Source organism: Canis lupus, chromosome 12, assembly GCF_011100685.1.
Source record: "Canis lupus familiaris isolate Mischka breed German Shepherd chromosome 12, alternate assembly UU_Cfam_GSD_1.0, whole genome shotgun sequence".
NCBI classification, from domain to species: domain Eukaryota; kingdom Metazoa; phylum Chordata; class Mammalia; order Carnivora; family Canidae; genus Canis; species Canis lupus.
In genome coordinates, this window is record NC_049233.1 from 24,612,247 (window position 1) to 24,639,382 (window position 27,136).

General features: G+C 39.0%; 2 protein-coding genes across 4 annotated transcripts in view; both read left to right on the forward strand.

Annotated features, from left to right (window-relative positions):
* The window catches only part of ZNF451 (zinc finger protein 451), a 90,147-nt gene extending 81,887 nt beyond the window's left edge, over positions 1–8,260 (forward strand). For all 3 annotated transcript variants that reach the window (XM_038554411.1, XM_038554413.1, XM_038554412.1), the window contains one exon: positions 7,292–8,260. In XM_038554411.1, the coding sequence (XP_038410339.1) occupies positions 7,292–7,338 (47 nt within the window). In that variant the 3' untranslated portion in view covers positions 7,339–8,260. The remainder of the gene's footprint in view (positions 1–7,291) is intronic.
* A 2,495-nt stretch (positions 8,261–10,755) lies between these two features.
* Positions 10,756–26,409, forward strand: BAG2 (BAG cochaperone 2). Its single transcript, XM_038554415.1, has 3 exons — positions 10,756–10,983; positions 22,510–22,619; positions 24,992–26,409. Exons 1-3 carry the CDS (start codon positions 10,871–10,873, stop codon positions 25,402–25,404), a joined length of 636 nt encoding a protein of 211 aa, XP_038410343.1. The 5' UTR covers positions 10,756–10,870; the 3' UTR covers positions 25,405–26,409.
* The last annotated feature ends 727 nt before the right edge of the window (positions 26,410–27,136 follow it).

A 27,136-nucleotide genomic window follows, 5' to 3' on the forward strand; every position in this document is an offset into this window, starting at 1 on the left:
GCCTGGGTGTCTGCCTGCAGTCAGGTCATTATCCCAGAATCCTGGCATCAAGCCCCTCATCAGTCTCTCTTTATTTAAAACAAAACAAAACAATCTGCATATAATTGGACCTACACCGTTCAAACCCATGTTGTTCCAGGGTCAAATATATTTTTGCAAAAAACTATTCCTTGTCATGTCTGATCGCCAAAGTATCCAAGCATCTATTCTACTCTCTTCTTTTCTTCTCTATTTTTTATTTTTTTGGTAATCTCTACACCCAACATGGGGCTTGAACTCACAACCCTGAGATCAAGAGTCACATGCTCTTCTGACTGAGCCAGCCAGATGCCCCTAGTCTCTATTCTTTTCTTTTTAAATATTTTATTTATTTATTTATTTGAAAGAGACAGAGATAGCAACCAAGATAGCACAAGCTGGGGTAGCAATAGAGGGAGGGGGAGAAGCAGACTCCCCACTCTGCAAGGAGCTCGATGTGGTGGTTAATCCCAGGACCCCATGATCATGACCTAAGCCAAAGGTAGATGCTTAACTAAATTAGCCACTGAGGTGCCCCCCATGAAATCTTTTTTATCTGTTATTAATATAGCCACTCAAGTTTCCTTATGCTTAATGTTTACATTGCATATGTTTTTCCATCTTTTTACATTCAATTTATTTGTGTCTTTTTAATGAAGGTACATCTCTTATAGACACCATGAAGTTCAATCTTACTTTTTTATTTATTGTAATAACAATCTCTGTTTTTAAATAATGGATTATTTAGTCTATTAACATTTAATGTAATTTCTTACATGATTGAATTGTCTGCCATTTTGCTTTCTCTTTGTCCCCTCTTTTACCTTGTAGTTCCTCCTTCCTTTTGGATTATTATAATACTTCTATTTTACTGTATTATATGTATTTAGTTTTTACTATTTTATTTTATTTTTTTTTATTTTTTTTAATTTTTTTTTTTTAAAGATTTATTTATTTATTCATGATAGACATAGAGAGAGAGAAAGAGGCAGAGACACAGGAGGAGGGAGAAGCAGGCTCCATGCACCGGGAGCCCGACGTGGGATTCGATCCCGGGTCTCCAGGATCGCGCCCTGGGCCAAAGGCAGGCGCCAAACCGCTGCGCCACCCAGGGATCCCCAGTTTTTACTATTTTAATAGATCTATTGGCTTTTTAACCCTTTGTATTAATTTTTTATGGTTGCTCTAAAGATTACAATGTATACTTTTTATTTTTTATAGTGTATTGAATGCCACTATACTTTATCTAAAATGTAGGAACCTTCTAATTTTATAGGTTAGTTTATGTCCTGCCCCCAAGTCTCTATGCTGTAGTTGCTATCTGTATTACATCTGCATGTATTTTAAGTTCTACCAGAAAATGTTATTTTTTTGCTTTTAACTGTGCTGTGAATTTTAAAGAAAGAAAAGAAAAAATACATAGCCTTTTATTTTTATTCAGTTACCATTTTTAGTGACCTTCATTCTTTCTAATAGAGTTTACCTCTAGTGTCATCTTTCTTCCCAAGTTTTTGAATTTTTTGTTATAGGCAGTTTTGCTAGTGAATACTCATTTTTGTTTATAGAAAAATATCTTTATTTTTTGTTTGAATTTTGAAGAGAAAGTTCTATCCATTATTTATTCATAATTTTCTGCCCCATTTTCTCTCTTCTTTTGAACTCCAGTTATACATATGTTAAGTGGCTTAAACTTACCACAGGTTTGTTCATTTTCTTCCAATCTTTTTTCTCTCCGTTGGATTTTTTTTTTTAAGATATATTTATTTGAAAAAAAAAAAGATATATTTATTTGAGAGAGTGAAGAAGAGAGCACAAATAGGACAGGTGCAGATGGACAAGCAGACTCCTCACTGAGCATGGAGCCTAATTCAGAGATCAATCCCAGAGCCCTGAGATCAGGACCTGAGCCAAAGTCAGATGCTTAACCGACTGAGCCACCAACAGGCACCTTTGTTAGATAATTTTTCTTGTTCAACTTTCATGTTTATTAATACTTTTTTCTACCTTCTTCAATGTTAAGCTCACCTGGTGAATTTTCCATTTCAAATATTATGTTTCTCAGTTCTGGAATTTCCATTTAGTTGTTTTTTAAAAAAACACATTCATTTCTCTGTTGAGATTTCTTACCCATTTATCCTTAAATCCTTGAAAATATAACTTTTTAAAAATTACTTTCTGCTAATTCCAATAGGTTGGTTATCTTGGGGGTTAGTTTCAATTGGCTACTCTTTCTCTTGACTGTTGGGTTATATTTTTTTCCTTTGCAAATAAATTGATTTTTGATGTATATGGATGTTGTGGATATATATATTACAGATTCTTTGGATTCTGTTATTTTTATCTGAGGAATGTTTTTTGTTTGTTTTTTGGTGTTCTTGTTTTGTTGTTGTTTTACCTTTGAAGGCAATTACCTTGCTAGACCTAAACTCCAACCTCTGCCTCCTCCAAGCAGGCAACAGCTAAAATTGCTTACTTCTTTTACTTCCCAACTGTTGTTTTTCACTAAGAATTTTAGCTCCTCTCCTTTGTATGCTCACTTCACAAGTCAACTAAGAGTTTGTAGATTTGGAGGATTCTCATTCTGTTGCTTTCTTGTTTCTTCTAGGATACCTTTCTTTCTTTCAGAACCTCCCTTCCCTGCAGCTTCACTTGCTATGCTTCTGTGACTGACCAAACTATATATATATTGGGGTGTGTGTGTGTGTGTATGTATGTATAATGCCTTAAGCCACAGAGCTTGACTTTCTCATATAAATTCTGTTACTTGGTTCCACAAGGATTGACAAATGCCCTGAGGCAACAAAACCATAAAGCTGCACATTGAACCCGGTGCAGTTGGCTTCTTTTGGTGATCAGCTTCTGTCCTGTTTCTACCTGATTTTCATTGCTCTCCAGTGCCTCAAAATAGTTGGTAATTGTTGTCTGTGGGATGGTTAATCCAATATGAGCTACACCACTATTAGAAATGGAGCTATTGGGATCCCTGGGTTGCTCAGCGGTTTGGCGCCTGCCTTTGGCCCAGGGCGCGATCCTGGAGACCCCGGATCGAGTCCCACATCGGGCCCCCGGCATGGAGCCTGCTTCTCTCTCTACCTGTGTCTCTGCCTCTCTCTCTCTCTCTCTCTCTCTCTCTCTCTGTCTATCGTAAATAAATAAATTTAAATAAATAAATAAACAAACAATCTAAAGAAATGGAGCTATTGAATTGGTTTTTGTTTTTGTCATCTTTTAACTGCCAAATATTCATATAACTTCAGTGTAGACAATATTTTTGTATTTATATCTATTTTATTTTTAGTTTTTTCTTATTACTGATTTGTAAGTTATATACTTAGTTTCTAGATTTGTGGTTATATTGGCATTTTGCCACATGTTTAATATATAACTTAAAGACTAAAATATACCTACATGCTATCTGCTTTTATACAACAATAAAAAGACTCTAGAACACTTGAATTCTGATCCTCTCCCCCAACTTATATGCTGGTATTCTCCAGTGTTTGGTTCTGTGTGTGTATATGTGTATTGTATAATGCACACAAAAATTATACGAAGCATCTCACAAAGCTGATAACCATCCCTTAGGTCAAAAAAATAGAACATTACCAACGCATTAATTTGCTAGGGCTGCCATAACTACATACTACAAACTGGATGGCTTAAAACAATAAATTTATTATCCCACAGTTTTAGAGGTTAGAAAACTAAAGTCAGGTTGTCTGTAGGACCGTTTTCCTTCTCGTAACTTTTAGTTATTAATAGGAAATTGTAAGCACTTCTTGGCTTTATAGATGCATCACTGCAATGTGCCTTCATCATCATGTGGCCATCTTCTACCTGTGTGTCTGTCTTCCCGTGGCATTATCTTTGTTCTATAAGGTCACCCATTGCATTGGATTAGGACTCAACCTAGTGACTTCATCTTTATTACACCTGCAAAGACCTTATTTTCAAATTAGGTTACATTCATAGGTACCAGGAATTTGGACATATGTTTTGGGGGGAACATAATTCAACCATGATGGGCACCTGGGTGGCTCAGTGATTGAGCGTCTGCCTTTGGCTCAGGTCGTGATCCTGGAGTCCTGGGACTGAGTCCTGCATTGGGCTCCCCACAGGGAGCCTGCTTCTCCTTCTGCATATGTCTCTGCCTCTTTCTGTGTGTCTCTCATGAATAAATAAATAAAATCTTTAAGAAAAAATTCAACCATAACAACCAGTACCTTAGAAGTATCCCTCTCATTCTCTCTTCTAGTTACTTCCCCTGTGTTCCTTCCCAAAGGATAGAGGCCGCTATTACGTCTTAAAATACTAGTGTAGTAGCACTTGATTTTGAACTTTATCTAAATAGGATCATACAGACCATCACTGTCCAATAGAATTTTTTGTAATGATGAAAGTATTCTATATCTGCACGTGTATGGTTGCTAATGGTTAATATGTGGCTGTTAAGCACTTGAAATGTGACTTAACTGAGGAACTGAATCTTGAATCTTATTTAATTTTAATTGATTTAAATATAAATAGCCACATAGAGTCAGTATCCATCATATTGGACAGCATGAGCATGGTCTATTCTTTTATGTCTGGATGGCTTCTCTTATTTTTTTAAGATTTATTTTTTATTTGAGAGAGACAGAGCGTCGGGGAGCAGAGGGAGAGGGAAAAGACAGTCCCAGGCTGATTCCGACCCAAGTGTAGGGCTTGATCTCATGGTGCTGAGATCACAACATGAACTGAAACCAAGAATCAGACACTTAACCAACTGCACCACCCAGGCACCTCTGGGTGCCTTCTAATCAGCATTGTTTTATAGATGTTAGATGTTAACATGTAGCTTTAGTTTCTTCATTTTTTTTAAATTTTTTAAAAGTTTTATTTATTCATGAGAGACACAGAGAGAGGCAGAGACACATGCAGAGGGAGAAGCAGGCTCCATGCAAGGAGCCCAACATGGGACTCAATCCTGAGTGTCCAGGATCACGCCCTGGATTGAAGATGGCACTAAACCATTGAGCCACTCAGGCTGCCCAGTTTCTTCATTTCTAAATAATATCTGTATAATATTCTATTTTATGTATATATCGCAATTCACATATTCTTTATAGACATTTGCTTTGTACTTTTTGGCTATTGCAGGTAATGCTACTGTGAACATTCTCATACATCTCTCTTAATGCACATACATGCACATTTCTGGGAATATAAGAAGTTGCATTGCTTATGTTCAAGTTTAGTAGATAATGCCAAATTATTTTTTCAAAATGGTTGTGCCAGGTTTTTTTGGTCCCAGTAGTATATGTGAGTTCACATTGATCTACATTTTCACCAATCATTTAAATTATTTATCTTTTAATTTTAGCTAGTGCTGGGTATATACTCTTACTTCTTTGTGGTTTTAATTTACATTTTTCTGATGAATAAGGTTTATTGATCATTTTGACATAATCTTTGGTCTGTGTCTTTTCAAATTTCTTAACAGTTTTCTTTGGATTTTTTTAACTGATTTTTTGAGGTTGAAAATTTTTTAGTTCTTTTTGGGTACAAGTTCCGTGTATTGCAAATATTTTCTCCCCCTTTATGTCTTGCCTTTTTACTCATTTAATGGTTTCTTTTAATGGATAAAAATAATTTTAATACATTCCAGATTACCATAGTTGTTTTTTTTTTTTTTTAAGATTTTATTGATTTATTCATGACAGATACAGAGAGAGAGAGGCAGAGACACAGGCAGAGGGAGAAGCAGGCTCCATGCAGGGAGCCTGACGCGGGACTCGATCCCGGATCTCCAGGATCAGGCCCCGGGCTAAAGGTGGCGCTAAACTGCTGAGCCACCAGGGCTGCCCAATTACCATAGTTGTCCGTAATATTTTAAAAATTCTGTTTACTATTTCCATACACTACGTACTTCTGTTATCTTCTAGAAACTGGTACCACACTCTTAATTATTGTAACTTTAAAATAAGTGTTCATGTTTTTTACAAGTCTTCTTTTATTTTTATTTTTTTATTTTTTATTTTTTTTAAGATTTTATTTATTCTTTAGAAACAGAGAGAGGCAGAGACATAGGCAAAGGGAGAAGCAGGTTCCATGTGGGGAGCCCGATGTGGGATTGGATCCCTGGTCTCCAGAATCACACCCTGGTCCAAAGGCAGGTGCTCAACTGCTGAGCCACCCAGGCATCCCTGTTTTATGCAAGTCTTGTCACTTTTTCTTTGCTAAGAGCATCCTGGCTTTTCTTTGTAATTTCTCATCCCTTTAAATTCATCTTAGGGCAACTCCTCTGACCTAGGTTCTAGCTTTAACTTAACATACAGTGTACACTAGCTTGTATTTTAAATTACAGAAAACATAATGTATCAGTGTCCTAGCTGAGAGGAAGGTGTAGCTGCATCTTAGAGGGATCACTGGCACCTTTGAACCAAGTTCTCAGAGACTGGACTTTGGACTGGATAGGATGAAATAAATCTTGTGTGAGAAGCTGGTGAAAGCCAAGAAATTGACCTCTAATTCCACCTCCCTGGGTTTTAGCGTCATTCTTAGGGAAGAAATGGAGAAACACTTGTTTGTATACCCAAGAATGTCTTTCTTGTTCACTATTGTATTCTTATGCCTGGTATACAATGGGCATTCAATAAATATTTGTTAAATGAGTGCACATATATAATATATGCTTCTCAAAAGACTTACATAGCCATGAGTTTCATTCTTTGCCTGAGGTGCTAGAAAGCTTAAAACTAAATTTTTAATGCCTTTGAGATTTTGGCATTTTATGGTTTTGCTATTCTATTTCTATTTTAAGTCTTATATGTGTTGCCTCGAGTGATTTTAGAAGTTTGTTGACTGTCTGTGTCCATAAAGGAAATAACTTGTAAGTTCCACAGTAAGCTCATATTATAATTCAATCTGAGATTATATCCAGATTCTCATTATTTTGAAATACTCAAATTTTATGAAGGAACTGCCAAGTCATCCTGATTTTCTCAACTTTATTTCCTTTTCTTCTTGAAAAGGTTGAGGTAGGGGCACCTGGTGGCTCAGTGATTGAGCGTTTGCCTTTGGTTCAGGGCATGATCCTGGGATCCTGGGGTGGAGTCCTGTGTCAGGCTCCCCACAGGGGGCCTGCTTCTCTGCTTCTCCCTCTGCCTATGTCTCATAGGAATAAATAAATAAAACCTTAAAAAAAAAAGACAGATGTAGTTGATGAGATTTCCATAAACACGTTTATTCGTTTTCTGCCCTAAATATTAAAATTATGGTTTTTTTAATGCAGATGTGGAATTAGAAGAAGCTATTAGAAGAAGTCTTGAGGAAATGTAAAGATATTACCACACAACATCAAGTGGCCTTGAAGAGACTCAGGAAAATGAATTCTTGAGTTTGTTTTCTAAAGGAGACCAGAAATCTGTTAGTACAAATGTATTTGGAAACATGATTTTTTTGCTTTTGCATCTGATACTTGCTTTGTATTTTTGTGCTATTTTGCAAAAATGTACAGAGGAATAGAATACATGTTAATGCAAATATAAATCATGTATTCTGATACAGTTATCACAGTTTTCCAGCTAACTTCGAATTTATGTATTTAGGTTAAAAGAACTAAAAAGTAGAGAAGCTCTTGACTATTGTTTATATGTTTCCCAAATAGCATTAGTTGTTTAATTTTATTTGTACTGTACAGATGATTGTAGTTTATTTTTTTAGGAGTTAAAATGAATATAAATAAAGCTGTCATAGCTCAGTTTTTCTGTAAATTCTATTTCTCATGTGGCACTAATATAGAATACCTTTGAGATCTTTGTTTATGATTATTAGAAGATAGTAATGGAAACTGATCATGGAAACAGATTAAAATTTTACTGGCAATGTTTGTTGTGGGTATCACTCAGATGTTAAGTCTTTAATTGGAGCAGCATGTTGCTGGAATTAAACAAAAACAAAAACAAAATCCTAATTTCTTTGAACTTATTTTAAAAAAACTTTCCATTCCTTTTACCTGCTTAGACTTTCATGTGATTTGTTTTATCTGTTGTTTAAAGGGAATGATGTCAGAATGTTTGCATAGAATTAAATGTATTTTTAATAAGTCTTTTATATATATATATGTTTGTGTAAACATAATATTCTTCCAAAAAATAATGTTGAAGGTCTACTCAGGATAATCTTCCTTAACTCTTTAAAATTTTTATTTCATTAGAAGTATCTTCATTTTAATTATTCATTAAATCATCATTTTCCTACATTTGGTGTTACACATTTAATTTTTAATTGGTCAGGCTCTATTGTGAATAATAATAAACATTACATGATTAGAAGATTAAAAAGGGTTTGTTATGCTATCTTCATGCATATGCTTCATGACCAGAAATGTCTTCACTAAATATTTTGAGTAGTAATTACATACCAAACTTAAAATTTTCTATAAATACAAATTTTTCTTTAAGACAAAAACAATCATGACTAGAATTTTCTTCTTTCTCTGTAATTTGATGTTTTAGTATAAAATAGCATAACTGGGTTTTTTTTTTTTTTTATTGCTATAACCTTTCCAATCCACATTGGAAGCCAATTTGTGTTTTTATTTCTTAAGATGTCAGTTATGTCTTACCTGCTTGCATTTTTTTTTAACTAGACATGCAAGTTAAGAATTTACCATTTTTCCAAAATGACCACATTGTACTTATAATTTGTACGTTAAAGTCGTCAAACACGGTTTTAGGAGGTAGTCATGAGCTAGACCTTAAAGACATCTTCAGGAGCTTGCCTCAATAGTGAGGAGCAGAAAAGATGATCCAGAAAGAAGAGTGGTGAAGCAGATGTGGGGAAGAGAAATCAACACCTCTTTGCCAGAGGTGCCACACATGTACGTTCTGTTAAGCTTTCGTGGCATGTATGGTAGAGAGTAAATGAAGTTTTTTATATGACAGTAAAGGGATATTTCATCATGACCCTTAAAAAAAGATAGTTGGGTTGCTTAATGTTTTAATTAATAATTGTCACTGATTGTATTTCTACTTAAGCAATTAAAAATCATTTTAAAATTACTTCATAATTTGAACTTAATTTAGACACAAAGAAGTAATCGGTGGGTATTACACAAAGTTATATGAATTATTATCAAAAGTAAATGTTTCCAAATTTGACAGATGCTTATCTTTTCATTACATCATTCATTCACTCCCTCACAAAGTATTTATTGAACACTTATCATGTGCCAATGATTGTTCTAACCACTTGGGATATATCAGTGAGCAAAGCAAAGCCCACACTCCTTTATGGAGCACGTAATAGGGGGAAAGAGGGTTGGATAGAGTATTCTCCATTATCATAAGTAAATGTGTCCAGTGGTGGTAACTAATGAAGGAAAATTAGAGAAGGGAAAGATTGTGTTTCTGAGAATAAGTGGTGTGATCTGGCTTATTTGGAAGTATTACTGTAGTTACTGTATTGAGAACACACACAGCAGAGGCAAGAGTAGAAGCGGGAAGACCAGACAGGAAGGTGTTGTAGAAATGCAGGTGAAAATTGATGGTGGTTGGGACCAGAGTGGTAGCAGTGGAACTGGGGAGAAGAATCCTAGTATATTCTAAAAGTAGAGCTGAGGGGATTTACTTAGGGATTGGATCTGTAGGATAAGAGAGAAAAAGAATCCAAGATAATTCTAAAAGTACATGATAGACTTTCAAACCATTCCCAGCATATCTTTGGATTCCAAGTCTGTGTCCTGATAATGACAAAATATATTTAATGAAGTCAAATAATACCTTACACAAATAGTTTATTAGTATGTAGATTGAATTCAGAGGGAACTGGGATCCAGGCTGAAGGCCCTGTCTCCGTTCAAGTAGTTAAATGGCTTTGATCTCAGATAAAAAGGTTGTGATTCAGCTTTAAAGTGTTATTATCATTTTATGCGCGCAGTTCATTCTCATCCTTGCAATATAAGGCGTACAGCTATAACGACATGAGAGCAAAGCGCAAGTTTTTAAGTACATAAACCTGTGCTCCCAGTCCTGCTCTTACTGACCTTTATAGTATATGCCCCAGTAACGTGCCACGTTTTTTTAAATTACAGGAGATTTAAATAAGTTGGGTGTCAAAGAAAGATGGGATAGCTTTTTCTTTTTTCCCCTGTAAGCCTCAGTAGTGGTGTCCAGGCTTTCATTATTTCCACCTCAGAAAAGGGACTGGTAACAAGCTGAGGCAAGCCCAGACTGCCTGGGAGCTGTACTTAAGTGCTATCCTTTTCTTCCCATATCAAAGGATTTTTAATGGTTTGGGTTCTGACACGAATGATGGGCGCTGGGAGAAAGTGAGCGAAGCCGGCCCCGGTCATTACCCACAGCCTACCGTCAGGTACCTCCGTGGGGGGGGAGGTGGTTACGTTCAGGCCGCACGGAGTCCCGGTTCCCGGGGGCGGGGAGGGGGCTGTTCCGTGGGTCTCCGCTGGGCTTTCGGTCGTTCTAGGGTCGGGACAGAGGGGGAGAGAGAGAGAGAGAGAGATCCGGCGGTCACGTGAGGCCCCCTGCCCGCGCCCGCCCCTCCAGGTGCCTCGGAGGCCGCGGGGCGCGTCTCCTCTGGCCTCGGCCCGGGCGGCCCACCCTCGAGGCCCCGAGGCCAGCGCCCTCCCGCGGGCACCGCAGCCCCCAGCCCGGCGGGCGGCGCGCTTGTCCTTGTTTGGCCACGCGGCAGCGGCGGTGTCGGCGCGTCCTCCCGGGCCGCCCCCCAGCGGGCGTCAGAGGGGGGCGGGCGCCCCGCGCGGTGACGGCGACGCCTGCGGCCGCCGGACTCTCCACTCAACGTCGCCCGAGAGGCCGGTGACCTCTTGGCCGCCCCCGCCTCGGAGGCTCAGATGGCTCAGGCCAAGATCAACGCGAAAGCCAACGAGGGGCGCTTCTGCCGCTCCTCCTCCATGGCGGACCGCTCCAGCCGCCTGCTGGAGAGCCTGGACCAGCTGGAGCTCAGGTGAGCGGCGCGGGCGGGCGGGCGGGCGGGCGGCAGGGCGGGGGGCGCGTGCGCGGCGGGCGGGCCGCGGCCGGAGAAGTTGCTCGCCTGAGATTTGTTCCCCGCGGGGACCGTGCGCTGCCGCCCGGCTCGGGGGGCCGCCGCCTCCGCGCCAGAGAAAGCGCGTTCGACCCAAGCGAGAGCCTGTGAGCGCGGGAAGGGTGGCCGCATTCTCCTGAACAGACCTGGGCTGTGGGGAACTGAGAGGATCACAGAAGGTAAGAGTTACGGTGGCGTTCTCTGAGGTTAGAGACCGTGACACCCCGTGACACCCCGGGTCTACTGAAGGTCTAGAATTTTCTGAGTGCCGCTATGTGGTTCCCCCCAGATGTCTCTAACTTCTCTTTTTCTACTACGCATCTGTAGGAAAGGCGATAGTTCAGGGGTTCCCCCCACCCCATGTGACTGATAAGTTTCTTTGCTCCAAAACACAGAGAGAGAGAAAAAAACAGTAAAAATCTAGAAATCTGTCTGAGAGCAAGAAGAGGGAGGAGTAGGACAGATGAGGGGCCGCGGGGTGAACGGCGGCTGGGCACTTGGTGGAGGAAGACCCTGCGGCTTCCATTTCCCCCCTAACCCCGCAAACTGAATTCAGAAATTCTGTTAGTTTCTCGCTATTTATTGTGTACCTCCTTCCTTAGAAGACACCTTCTCGAAAGTGCTAGTCATTGGCCTGAAAGCATAAGATAGGTTTTTTTTTTTTTTTTTACTCTTCCCCCTCCCCCCCTTAACTTAGGCTTGTATACAATTTCTAAATAACGAACAGCAAATTTTGGAAATTATTGTTTCCCTTAACAGCGTCTGAAAAAACTTTCACGTACTTCCTCTAAGAGTTTGTCACCAAAGTTACTGTGTAAATGGTGTGCAGGTGTAGATAAGTCAAAATCTTACTAAGACTCCACAAACCCCTGAGGCCATACCGATTCTTCCCCCCTCCTCCCCCCCCCCCCCCCGTAGTTTTCATCGGGTTCTGGGTGAGCAAGGAAGCACGTCAGCCAAAAATTTTAAGAAGCAGCGCGTGCATGTCTATCTCCCTCAATTTATATACCAAAGCAAGAAGAGGGGTTTATTTGCCAGGACAGTGCATTAATAACCACAATATATCTCAGCAGTTGAGGCATTTATGATTATTATTATTACCCTGAGAGAAGAGTCGGAAAATGAGAAATTCTCCATCCACAACGATTTTGTGGATGACAACAGATAGAGAAACCGCAGTCCAAAACCACCTTCTAGGGTTCTGCCCAGAATGACACATATGGAACCAGAGAAAAAGTAATGCTTCCCCTGGGTTGAGCTTGATGCATTTACTCCCCAGAGAAAGTGGAACAAAACTAGAGATCGGTGGCTTCAGCTACTTAATGTCGCCCCAAAGAATAATATTTCTTTTGGTGTAGCAGCACATTACAAGTAACTTACACATCTCCCCAGGTGTTTAGAACTTTGATGTGTTCCGAAGCATTTCAGGGCTCTCTTGGCACTATCAGAAAAGATTTTTTTCTGAAAGGAATGAGGAACGTTGCCCCTCCCTTCTTCAAGCTGAGTCATTCCCCTCAAACTTGAATGAACATCTCGTGTCTGATAGACACAAAAGCAGTCAGGTACTCATCTTTAAAAGAAGGCCTCTGGTTTTGAGTATTCGTATATTCTAATGTTTGATTAATGTAAAGTGAACTGATTATTATACCAGTGATTAGATTATGACTTGCTTAATTAACCCTTGAGCTGAGGAGGAAAGACTAAAATGTGCTAATTGCTCATTTTAAGGACTTCTTTAGTAGTTTTAAGACTTTTGTAAGCTTTGTTTCTTCCTTTAAAAAAAAAAAAAAAAAATGTAGGGCAGCCCAGGTGGCTCAGCGGTTTAGCGCCACCTTCAGCCCAGGGCCTGATCCTGGAGCCTCCGGATCAAGTCCCATGTCTGGTTCCCTGCTTGGAGCCTGCTTCTCCCTCTGCCTGTGTCTCTGCCTCTCCCTTTCTCTGTGTGTTTCTCATGAATACATAAATAAAATCTTTAAAAAATAAAATAAAAAAGTGAAATTGAGTTTTTAAAAAATAATTAAAATTTGTAAAAAGTAATTGTGATCTAAGGAAGTGTTTTAAAAGGTAGTAAAAATAGTAAAAATAAAGAAAAATACTAATGATCCGTTAAAGTTCCTTTGAAACTACATGGGCAGTGTCACAGAACCCCACATTGTTAAAAACTAGCATCATGCCTAGAAGCTTTGTAAAAGAAACAAATAGGTAATTTTGCTCTAATAGTTCAATTTCATATTAAGGATGACTCATAAAGCATTGTTTTAGGTAGAATAAAACACTGTAGTTTGATACTTAAAGTTTGCATATAGTTCCCCAACTGATTTTATCACTTGTGGTAGACCTTCTTCCATATGAGACTAAAGACAGAATTATGCTAAATGCTTTATGCCTAATGGTGGGCATGATTTTTTAATCACGTATGGCAGCATTCTATATTGTTGAAGGAATTCCATTTGTTTCTAATACTTTACCATGACACTAGCCTCTTTCTTGACTCCACCTCTTTTCATTTTTTGCTTCCTCTTAAAAAAGTGATTCCTTTCTCTCTCTTTTTTTTTTTTTTTAAGATTAAATTTTTATTTGAGAGTGAGCGGATGGGGGGGAGGAGGTGGGAAGAGCACAGGAGGAGGGAGAGGGAGGGAGAAAGAATCTCAAGTAGACTCAGTGCTGAGCCCCATATAGGGCTCCACCTCACAACCCGGAGATCACCACCTGAGCCGAAACCAGTCTTAACAGACTGAGCCACCCAGGCACCCCTCTCTCCCAGTTTTTGGACCAGTTCTAAATGGTGTCTGAGTTTTGCATTCTTTAGTGGCTCAGTGCACCCTAATTTATAAATAATACATGCTAACATTGATTCATTAAACGAGCACTGACTCTATACCAGGCCCCATTCCTTTGTGGAAGTTACTTTCACCTCCATTCTCCAAATGGGAAATTGAAGCTTAGGAAGTTAAATGAGTTGTCTAAGGTTCCCCAGCTAGAACACAGGAAGACTGGCTGTAGAGCTTAATAATTCATCCCTGAATTTTCTTAAAATTAGATGTGTCTTATTGTTACCAGGATTTGCCTCTTGGCAGGTATCAAGCCAAAAGACATAACCAAACAAAGAATAGGAAAAGAATAGGAAAAGGAAGGGTTTTACTTGCAACAAATAAAGGGGAGAACATGGGGGATCTTTCCCAAAGAAGTGACTCCTGAAACACCAAAATTGGGGAAGTTTTAAGCTAAGGGTGCATACATATTCATGAAGAGGCTTGCACACTGGGGCATACAGAATGGAATTGGGGTGACTAAGTCCAAGTCAAAGTCACGTGGGCCATCAAGGGTTGAGCATCGTCAGTTCTCTGGCTCCAGTTGGTTTGGCTATCTGAGTGCTCACAGGTTTAAATCCTACATAGATACTCAAGAGTGTGCATTAGGTCAGTCTTCACTTCTGAATATGATGAGGCTATCTCCTGGCGTCATGGTGACTCTTCTCACATTCTTTCACAAGATGGCTGGGGGCCTAACATGACTCTTCTTATGTCAAGAAAGCTGTATCTGTCTTTCTTCACCCAGGCAGAGATCCCTAACTCTTTCTGCTTAAAGTATTTCAAAATGTAGAAATAGTATATGGATGAATATATGATTTTACTGAAAGAGGTGAAAATTCCATTTGTTTTTCTATTTATTTTTTAAAGATTTTATTTGTAACTAATCTCTACACCCAACATGGAGCTTAAACGTATAACCCAAGAGTCACATGCTGCCACCAACTGAGCCAGCCAGGCACCCCAATAATTCCATTTAAATTGGTTGTCAAATTCAGTAAATATCGAACACCTAGTGAGTGCCAAGTACTGAGTGGCTCCTAGAAGGTTCTGAACGGTAATGAAGATGTTTGGGGTATGGGTTTTGGAAGGTGGCAGAGAGGAAGATGTTAGGCCTGGGAGATTGATTGTTCACGAATTTCCCCAAACTGGGGAAATTCCCCAAACTGTCTTAGCTCCTTCTGCCTCCTGTCAGCCATCTGCAGTGACTTTCCTCAGCAGCCAGGGAATGAATCTTGGGGGCCTGGAGTGATACGGATCATTTGGTCAGAAGTTTCCTGTTGCTGAAAGTTTCTTAGGGTGTCTCCCAGAAGTTGCAAAACAAGTGGCATCATAGTTAATACTGAACAACAGCCTATAATTTAAAAGAGCATTTCATATGTACATTGTTATTTGAACCTTACAAAATCCTTTGAAGTAGAGAAGGACACATGTATGTTAATCTCTCTTAGAAATAAGAGAACTGAGGTCCAGGGGGATTGAGTGGTTTGCTTAAGGCCACAGTACTGATGAGTAGCTCCTAACAGTAGTCCCGTTAAACACCAGTTTCATTTTTACACTAAAGGGTCTCAGTGGTGAATGTATTTTATTTTATTTTATTTTTAATTTTTTTATTTATTTATGATAGTCACACAGAGAGAGAGAGAGAGAGGCAGAGACACAGGTAGAGGGAGAAGCAGGCTCCATGCACCAGGAGCCTGATGTGGGATTCAATCCCGGGTCTCCGGGATCATGCCCTGGGCCAAAGGCAGGCACTAAACCGCTGCGCCACCCAGGGATCCCGAATGTATTTTAATATTTTGGTGGTGATTAGGAAAACTTAGCAAAATCTTACGTTGCCAAGAATATAAGTGATCTTTGTAGCATTCTTTAGATACAAGAATTTTTTTTAAAGGTTCATTTATGAGAAAGAAAGAGAGAGCAGGGAGAGGGGTAGAGGGAGAAGGAGAGAATCCTAAAGTGGACTCCCCACTGAGCACAGCCCAATATGGGGCTCAATCCCAGGACCCTGAGTTCATGACCTGAGCCAAAATCGAATCAGGCACTCAGCTGACTGAGCCACCTAAGCACCCCACAAGAGTATTTTTTTATTATAACTTTTAATTTAATTTAATTTTTTTTTAATTTTTATTTATTTATGATAGTCACACACAGAGAGAGAGAGAGAGAGATAGAGGGGCAGAGACACAGGCAGAGGGAGAAGCAGGCTCCATGCACCTAGAGCCCGACGTGGGATTCGATCCCGGGTCTCCAGGATCGTGCCCTGGGCCAAAGGCAGGCGCCAAACCACTGCGCCACCCAGGGATCCCTAACTTTTAATTTTAATTCCAGTGTAGTTAACATACAGTGTTATATTAGTTTCGGGTGCACAATTTAGTGATTCAACAATTCTTACATCACTCAGTGCTCCTCCAGATAAGTGTACTCTTAGTGTGCCTGGCTGGCTCAGTCAGAGCATGTGACTCATGATCTCAGGGTTGTAAGTTCAAGCCCCATGTTGGGTATAGTGATTACTTTAAATAAAATCTTAAAGAAAAAGAGAGAGAGACATGTGTACTCTCAATCCTCTTCAATCCCCTTCACCTATTTCACCCTGCCTCCCCCTGGTAACTGGCCATTTGTTTTCTATAATAGGAGTCTATTTTTTTGGTATGTCTCTTTTTTTCTCCCCCTTTTTCATTTGTTTCTTAAGTGCCATACATGAGTGAAATCATACCTAATTTGTCTTTCTCTGACCGACTTGCTTTGCTTATCCTTATACTCTGTAGCTCCATCCATGTTGTTGCAAATGGCAAGATTTCATTCTTGCTGAATAATATTCTCTGTTTATTTAACACATCTGGGGCATCCTGCGTGGCTCAGCGGTTTACCGCTGCGTTCAGTCCAGGGTGTGATCCTGGAGACCCAGGATCGAGTGCCATGTCAGGCTCCCTGAGTGGAGCCTGCTTCTCCCTCTGCCTGTCTCTCTCTCTCTTTCTCTCTCTCTCTGTCTCTCATGAATAAATAAATAAAATCTTAAAAAAAAACCACACATCTTTATCCATTCATTTATTGATGGACACTTGGGCTACTTCCATAATGAGGCTATTGTAAATAATTCTGCAATAAACATAAAAGTACACATATCCCTTCTAATTTGTGTTTTCATATCTTTTGGATATTACCCAGTAGCGTGATTACTGGATCATAAGGTAGTTCAATTTTCAAAAAATTTTTAAAGATTTTATTTTTTTTAAAAGATTTCATTTATTTATTCATGAGAGACATAGAGAGAGAGGCAGAGACACAGGCAGAGGGAGAAGTAGCCTCCATGCAGGAAACCATTTGTGGGACTTGATCCCGGAATTCCGGGATCACGCCCTGAGCCAAAGGCAGACACTCAACCACTGAGCCACCAGGCATCCATAAAGATTTTATTTTTAAATAATCTCTGCACCCAACATGGGGCTCAAACCCACAACCCTGAGATCAGGAGTTGCATACTTCACCCACTGGATGGATCCGCAATAACCTCAGTCTGGTGAAGTCACTGTCTGGCCTATAAATCTCTCAACAACGTGTCCTTTTGATAGCTAGGCTGCAGAGATTGGTGAGGTGTGGGAGACCCGAAGACTAGCCAAGGATGGCTGCACTTCAGTTTTGCCCTCATAAGAATTTTGTGACTAAAATTTCTTTCTTTCATAGCCGGCTTCATTGTAATTTCATGCAGAGAGTTTTCCAGGAGTACAACCCAGGCCAGCCTTGGTATGAGGAGAAGTTCTTCCCAATTTTGGAAATGTAGCTCTTCTAGGATCTGTTAGTAAAAACAGAACCACCCTTCCCCGCCAAGAGAAGTATTGTCAAATGATGTGTTAAAGAACATGAAGGATAAAGTGAAATGGCTCAACACTTGTCTAACCAGAGTTCCAGAAGAAAATAATATAATGGAAAACGGAATATTTGAAGATATATAGCCATATAGCATCTAACGATTTTCTAGAACGAAATGAAAAGGTTGTAGACAGAAGGATTTATATGTGAGATGAATTTAAGGATCTCAGTAGCTGAGAAACAGTACAAATATTATTTAAATAAACTAAGTAGAAATTTAGGTTCAGCTAGAGAGAATAGCAAATGTCAGTGGTGCCAAAAAACAAAACAAAATAAAATCCCTTAAAATTCTTTTTTTTTTTCCCTTAAAATTCTTTACATTCTGAAGAATGGTGTGTTACCTTTACTATGAAATGAAAAAGGTAAATACAAAAACATATATAAGAAGGTCCACACAAGATGAAATCTGTTTTTCGCAGAGAAAACACCCTGGCAATTTCTAGCATTAGGGGAAAACCAAAAAACCACAAGACTTCAACATTCCATCTATTGTCTGCTGTATTTGGTCTCATTTAACGACAAAATATCTACCTTATATGATACTTATGTTTTTTTCTAGAGTGTGTCCTTTTAAACCATTTTCTTGTTAACAACCCCCTGAATTTAACTCTTGTAACATGTTGTAAATGAAGCCTTCCTTTTTTGAATAGCATTAAATTCTCTATCATTGTACATTTGAGTACAAATTCAAGAGTCTTGAAAAATTCATTTCTTCTTTCAGCATCTTCTCATTTACCAATTACATGATTCATCTTTGTCATTTAAACACTGGAGTCATGGTTTGTGTTTTTAGCATGAATATTTCATATTAGCGCCAACTCAATCTCTCTCAAATATACTGGGCCCTAGTTTATCTGTCTGAGAGTTTGCCAACATAAAATGTGTACATAATGATACTGAAGTGGGCCTGCTGTTGTATTCTATTTTATAGAATATTGTTTTTTATTGTATTTTCCAGCCACATTTGTCACATAAGATTCTTACCAGCTCTTTGGTTTTCCCAGCTCTTATAAATACAAAGTTCAGCATATATTTAGTATCTTGATGAACAAAGAGAACCTGTGACTTTGTGACCTATCAGTGCTATTTTGGGGTATAACAGGTGGATGGCTGTTGGGGAAAAGGCAAATGTGGGGTTGGGGTGGGTAGGGGAGGGCTTAAATGGAATGGACATGTGCTCAAACATTAGTGAAGTTGTTCCTTCTGTGCCCACTTATGGCAGCAATCAGGATTAGATCTTCCATGATCTCATATTTCTAAGGCTATCTGAATACTAAGGGTAAGTCTGTCAGTGTTCATTTAGGAAAAGTTGGCAACTTATTTATGGGATAACATATAACAAGAAGTGCCCTGAAAACAAAGCACTTTAAATATACAGGATTTTCCTTTCTCTTGCTTTCATGATTCCACAATTTTGTTCTTTAGTGACTGTGTTCATGTGTATGTGTAGTTAAGTTCATGTGTGTTTATACTTGAGGGAGTTAGGGAAAGTAGTGCTTCTGTAGTTTGATACGGGCTTTAGACCAAAAACCTACACAGGCATTTCCTTTAAATTCAGGAAAAGACAAAGACGCCCTCTCTCATCACCACTGTGTAATAAAGTAACAGAGGACTTTAGTCAATACTATAAAGAGATATAAGCTAGTAAGATTTAAAAGGAAGAGATTAAATCTGTCATTTTGTGTAGATTATATGATCATCAATCTAGAAGAATCAAAAGACAAATCATTGGACAGCCCGGGTGGCTCAGCAATTTAGCGCTGCCTTCAGCCCAGGGCCTGATCCTGGAGACCCGGGATCAAGTCCCACGTCAGGCTCCCTGCATGGAGCCTGCTTCTCCCTCTGCCTGTGTCTCTGCCTCTCTCTCTCTCTCTCTCTCTCTCTCTCTCTCTCTGTCTTCCCTGAATAAATAAATAAAATATTTTTAAAAAGACAAATTAAAATTAATAAATCTGTTACCAATTACAAGATGAACCTTACAAAAAACAGCATTTTCTGTTTTCCTAACCAGCAATAACAAGTGAGAAATTATAATTTAAAATAGGGCAGCTGGTTTGCTCAGTCTGAAGAGCATGCAACTTTTGATCTTGGAGTCATGAGCTTGAGTCCCACATTGGGTGTAGAGATTACTTTTCAAAAAACTTTAAAAAAATAAAAACATTAAAGATAATTATAATAAATAAAATGTATTATTTACAATAACAGTATCCACAAAGGATCAAAGCTCTCAAAAGCGTCCACAAAGACTATTAAGAAAACTTCAGGGCACCTGAGTGGCTCAGTCAGTTAAGCATCTGCCCAGCTCAAGTCATGATCCCAGGGTCCTGAAATGGAACCCCATGTCAGGCTCCATGCTCAGGGGGGAGTCTGCTTCTCCCTTTCTTGCTCCCCCCTTGCTTGTGTGCTGCCTCTCTGTCTCTCTCAAAATAAATACATAAAATCTTAAAAAAAAAAAGACTACTTCAAAATTCTAATAAAGAATATGGAAGATGATCTGAATATATAGATGGGTGAAATGACAATATTCTATCTTTTTTGTAAAGATTCTATTTATTTATTCATGAGAGACACAGAGAGAGAGGAGACACAGGCAGAGGGAGAAGCAGGCTCCATGCAGGGAGCCCGATGTGGGTCTGGATCCCAGGGCCTCAAGATCACACCCTGAGCCAAAGGCAGATGCCCAACCACTGAGCCACCCAGGCATCCCGAAATGACAATATGCTAAAGACGCCATATTTACCCCAGTTCTTTGAGAAACCTAAGAAACTTACTCGAAAGTTAATATGGAATACTAAAACTCTAAATAACTATCTTTAAAGAAGATTAGAGGGCTGGTTCTACCAAATATTAAGGCATATTACAAGGCTATTGGTATTTTTTTAAAATGGATATTGGTGTAAGAACAGTTAGATACACTACTAGATGGAACAGAGATTTCAGAGTAGACAATGTATAAGTCAGAGGAAAGATGGATTTTTGGTGGATATAATGTTGGAAATGGTTCACTATTTGGAGAAAAATAAAACAAAAAATCCTTACCTAAACACATATAGGTGGATTCTAGATGGACTAAGCCATAAATATGAGAAAAGTAAAACAATGAAGTTAATAGAAAGAAATGTAGGAAAATACCTTATGACCTCAGATGTAAAGACCCTTCAGAAGCATAAGCCACAAGGCAAACAAAACCAAGAAAATATTAATTTGATCACTTCAAAGTAAGGATATCTATTCAGTGAAGAATATCCCAGGCAAAATTCATCGATGATAGGATCGAAGAAGATTATTACAATGTCTGTAACTAACATGGGACTAATTCTTTGAGTATGCAAATCAGCAAGAGGACAGTAACCCCCATTTAAAAAAGAAAAAACAAAATAGGCAAAGGCTGTGAACAGGCTAACAAGAATACAAAGAGATGTCCAAAATTATTAGTAATGAAAGACATGCAGATTAATTATGAATATATCACTGTATACTTAGTAGACTGGCAACAAATAGGAAATTGGAAGATGCTGAGTGTTGGTAGGGGTGTGGGAACACAGGGATTCCAATGCTTTACTGCTGGGAATATTGTGAAGGGGTTCAGGACAGGGCCCCCCAGAATGTGCCACTTTGGCATGTGGGTTCTTTTGAGCTGAAGGCACTTGAGAGCCTGCAGGCTCAGGAGAAACTTCTGCCCCTCCCTTAACCACACAGAAGAATCTAAATTAGGGGTCTTTCCCAGAATAAAGGTTATAAGCAGAGATAAATTTTATCTGAGTGGCCCATCTGTATGGCAGGGCAAACATCTAATTACCAAACATCTGCTCTTCTTATCACCCTGCGTTCCTTTTCTTTGAAGTCCCAGACCATTAACCCCCTTCTCCTTCTTTCAGAATAATAGGTATACCTCATTTTGCCTAATTGTCTTTGGAATTTCCATGTGTATGTGGATTCCCCTATGTACACTATTAAATTGGATTTTCTCCTGTAAATTGTCTCATGTCAATTTGATTCTTAGTCCAGTTAGAAGAACCTTTGAGGGGACAAGAATACTTGCTTCCCAACAGTGGTCTAGTGTGGCCATTCTGGAGAACAGTGGTAGTACCGAATTAAATGGTGGGTGCACATACCCTGTGTCTCAGCAGTTCTGCCCTGAGATAAATCCTAAGAAGGTTCTCATTCAAGTCCATAGGGGACCTGTATTCATTGAAGTGCTTTTTTGTGCTGATGACAAGTAAGGGGACATGGTAAGCATTTTCACTGGGAGAGAGGAGGTGAAATCAGGTGAATATACATGGAGTATCATGCAGCAATCAGAAGCTACTGATTAGATATTCACATAGGAATCTGGATGGTTCTTAATAAAATGCTGAGTGAAAAAAGAAACAGTGAAATATAAATTGAAAATAGATGAAAACACAAATACAGATTTTGTTATGAACGAATACAAAATAGATAAACACTAAATAGAATGCCATACACGCGAGGAGGAAAAGGAGACTGGGGTGGGTGGATTTAAAACAATAGAAAAAATTTTTAAATATATATTTTTTTGACAGGCAGCAAAGCAGAGTTTATTGAGCGATAGTAAAGTGATGGTACAAAGCTCCCGAAGAGGGAGGGCCCCAAGAGGGTTGCCCGAAAAATTTTAAAGTTTTTAAAAAAGAATAAAGAACTTTTCAAAAGTGTTCCTAAGGATCTTTAAACTTGAGATGGAGCAAATAATAGAGATGAGGAAAAGGAAACTTCCCTGTGGTAACTTTTGTTTTCCCAATTTATATAGGGTGGAAGCCTTGAGAGAAGCCGCAACTGCTGTTGAGCAAGAGAAAGAAATCCTCCTGGAAATGATCCACAGCATCCAGAATAGCCAGGATATGAGGCAGATCAGCGATGGTGAGAGCATTTCCACAGAAGGGAGCTCATCTTTTCCACTCTTTCATGGGATTTAGGATAAGTGTGGGTCCATTTTCACTTGACTTGAGGAATGAGTACACTTGGCTTCAGCATTTCCCATGAGTAGCGGACAACAGCTGTCAATTTATTATTACAAGAACCATTTACAAAAAAAAAAAAAAAAAAAAAAAAAAGAACCATTTACCCAGAGGTCACCCTTCTGGCCTGCTGCCTACCTCAGGGGCATGGTTAGAAATGTTAAAAAAAAAAAAAAAAAAAAAAAAAAAAGGCCTCCAAGCTCCAGAAGAGGTGGTCCCAAGCAGTAAGGTGATGCCTTTGACCTCAGGTTTACAGTCCTGACTTCAATTCCTCAGAAGTTACTGGATGGCAGAGAGGACAAACGAGAGGGGTTGAGGTATTGAGATAAAATCCAGGGGAAAGAAATAATGGACCCAATAAAACCCCATTAATGTAAAAATGTGCTATCATTTCTATATGAAAAGCATGAGTTTCCGTGGAGGAATAGGGCACTTGTATTTCCTTTCACTGGCGGTGATCTTTCTAATTTGGTTGCTCCGGGGCCTCCCTAGACAAGCTCATGGTCCAACAGCTGGTGCCATGAGTGTACAGTCTAACTCCAGGCCCTGCACGGTTAGACACACATGGCAGGATCAAGATCTGGCCGGTCTTTTCATCATCCTGGCCAAAGATTGATGAATTAAGAAGGGGGTTACAGGGAAAAAAAAAAAAAAAAAAAAAAGGGAGTTACAGAACAGGACAAAGAGGAGATTACTGACTTTTTCATGTAAATAATGAAATGTGGATCCTTTTTCCCACCATTGCCTCTCTGTGCTGGCCAAGACTTAGAAACCACTGGCCTGCTTAAATTTCCCTGGAAAGGATGAGTCACTGCCGAATTTCGAGGCCAGCTTTTTCTCCACCATCATGGTTATGTTTTTTTCAGCCAAAATTGGAGCATTGTATTCTGATATCCATGCAAAATATACCATCTCAAATTTTGCCTCTTTGGCATAAGAATTATTTCAAGCTGATTATTTTTGAGAAACTGCAGACACAGGAGAAGCTCTGAAAACAGAATAGAAGTTACTTGTTTGTAAGGGATGTTTACATTTATAAGGGATATTTCCATTTGTAAGGGTGCCTGCCTCCGTGTACCAGGAAGGATAACTGTGAATCACAAGAAACCCTTATATACGCCAAAGGCAAAGCAACCCTTCCCTGGTTTATCCTGCTTTTACTGGTAACCTCACTAAAGAGGGGAAGGCCTCCCTCAACATCTTACTCCTCAGCTGAAGATGGTTTTTAAGGTGGTGGCTTGGGCTCTCCATCTGAGAGGGAGGCCATCTCAGTGTCCCTAAAATTCTGCTATGTATATGTGAAGTATACATGTTAATAAGCTTCTGCTTTTTTTCTTGTTAATCTGTCTTTTATTACAGGGTTTCTCAGCCAAGAACTCAGAAAGGTACAGGGAAAATTATTTTTCCTCCCCTACATGCACATCCTTATCAAGAGATCCACTGCATCTGATCTCTTGTAACCAGCACAAAACCCTGGTTATGCACGCCATTTGCTCTAGGTTAAGACTTGATCTCCATCCGAGTTAGAAATGCATACCTGCCCACACTTTTTCAAACGTGCCCACTTGGAAAAGTCATCTGGTATCCCATGTATAAAAGTTGTCAGAGGGGATCCCTGGGTGGCGCAGTGGTTTGGCGCCTGCCTTTGGCCCACGGCACGATCCTGGAGACCCGGGATCGAATCCCACGTCAGGCTCCCGGTGCATGGAGCCTGCTTCTCCCTCTGCCTATGTCTCTGCCTCTCTCTCTCTCTCTGTGACTATCATAAATAAAAAATTAAAAAGTAAAAAAATTAAAAATAAATAAATAAAAGTTGTCAGATAATGGTGCCTGGGTGGCTCAGTCCATTAAGCACTCCAACTCTTGATTTTGGCTCAGGTCATGATCTCACGGTTGTGAGATCAATCCCCACATCAGGCTCATACGCTACACGTGAAGCCTGCTTGAGATGGTCTGTCTCCCTCTCCTTCTGCCCCTTTCCCACCTGCACACATATGTGCTCACTCTCCCTCTCTCTCAAAAAATGAAATAATAAAAAAAAGGAAATAATAAAAAATAGACTTTCAGGGAAAGGTATTCTGCAACCTCTCTCCGTAATATAATATAGTTTATTAGTTAATCTTATGTGCTATAATTTTGACTTTTACATTTAAAAATTTTGTAGCCAAGGTGCTTACAGAAAATAACTTTAGCCACAAATGAATGCCTAAATGTTTTCAATATAGGTAAGTTTATGTCTCGTATTGATTGATATTTCAAACTTTCCATGTTTAGGAGAAAGAGAAGAATTAAATCTGACAGCAAACCGTTTGATGGGACGAACCCTCACCGTTGAAGTTTCAGTAGAAACAATCAGAAACCCCCAGCAGCAAGAATCCCTAAAGCATGCCACCAGGATTATTGACGAGGTGGTCAGTAAGTTTCTGGATGATTTGGGAAATGCCAGGAGTCACTTGATGTCCCTGTACAGTGCATGTTCATCTGAGGTGCCACCCGGGCCTGTTGACCAGAAGTTTCAGTCCATAGTAATTGGCTGTGCTCTTGAAGACCAGAAGAAAATTAAGAGAAGATTAGAGACCCTGCTTAGAAATATTGAAAACTCTGACAAGGCCATCAAGCTGTTAGAGCATTCTAAAGGAGCTGGTTCCAAAACTCTGCAACAAAATGCTGAAGGCAAATTTAATTAGTTTTGAAACATAAGAGCATTTAAAAATAATGGCATAAAAATGATTAAACACTAGTTCTTTGTGTTAGGTATAACCTTTGATATTGATTGTTGTTTCAGATGAGGAAAATATTCCAGTGTCATCAGTTTTGTGAATGATACAATTAAAACTAGAAATATTTTAATTATCTTTCTAGAAGTTTTTAGAATGGATTCTTGTCTTGTGTTAGGCTCTAGCACCTAATATATATATATTTTTTACTATTCTGTGGATGAATACTTAGTATATAGAAGAGAGTAACTGCTCAGCCTGGGCACAAAGCATTATTCTGTTCTGGGCTTTGTCTGGCATGGAGATACTCGGGCACATGGGGCATTAAGTTGACTAGAAATTCTTGACCTTAGGCAGCACACAAACTTACCACCACACATCTACTGTTAACTATGTGGTGTGCTTAAAAGGACAAAAGAAATCACAAAGTAAGAAACTTTCCCTACATTATCTTTTTCAGAAAGCACTTTTTTTGGACATCTATCAAATTATTTTGAATTTAAGATTTATGCATCTGATAATATGAATATAAGTCTTGAATTATATAAAAACTTGGCATAAAGTGTGAGAGAATTCAACTCTAATATTATCACTGTGAACAACTATATGTCCACCTCATCTTTTTCCAAGTGCATAATTTCTCTAAATTTTTAATCATTACAAAAAATACAGTGTTGTACCTTGCCTTTGAAAAAAAATGCTATAAAGTCTAATTGTCAACTTTAAAACCTCTATTCTGTATGGTTGTATAATTTACTTACCTATTCCCCTTACTAGACTTTTAGATTGTTCTAATTTGTTGCTTATTCCTGCAACATATTTATATACAGAAACTTTTTTCCTTCTTTGTTTTTGATTTTCTTTATGTAAATTCCCAGTAGTGGTACTTATTGGGTCAAAGGTATATATACATTTTCAAACGTTACATCAATTTATACTGTCTTCAGTAATTAAAGTGTAGCTGTTTCACTAGAAGTTTTCCAGAATTGAGTGTTATTTTTTCCTAACAATAGATAAGAAACACCTTAATTTAGTTTGCGTTTGTTTACTAACAAGGCTAACCAATGTATTGATTATTCAATTACTGTGATAAATGAAGCAACTTTAGAACACTTCTGTTTGAAGTAACTAATGCTATTGATACACAAAAACCTTAACTCCCCCTCAAATACTTCTTCAAAATGAATACATCAGACTCCCGTTTTCATGGGAACGTAGGTATTCTTTCACATTGGGGGGTGGGGTGGGGGAGTCAACATCCAGATTGGCTTTATATATTTAGATCTCTCAATGCAAACAACATTGAGCTTCATTTTTTGGCCAAAAATGTCAAATTAGTCTCTCTTCATAAGAAGCAATTACAATCTCAGAACATTATGTTTTTGATTGCCATTGCTAAGCCTGCCTCATTTAAATCTTTCCATTTCATAGGAAACATTCATTCTCCTTGATAACTGTGGCAAAGCTTCTTGATTTGTCAGTTGACTCTCATTTGCTATCATCAGGTTCACAGTCAGATAAAGGTTTTCTTTCTGTGCCATCTTTATCAGTTTTTTGAAAATGAAGAACCAACAATCAAGTTTTCTTCCAAGTTCTCTAGGACTGTCAGCATCTTTAAATCCCTTCTACCCTGGGAAATACTCCCCCTTCCCATTCACTCATTCACTCCATGTCAACATAGGACATTCTCTACCACAGAGTA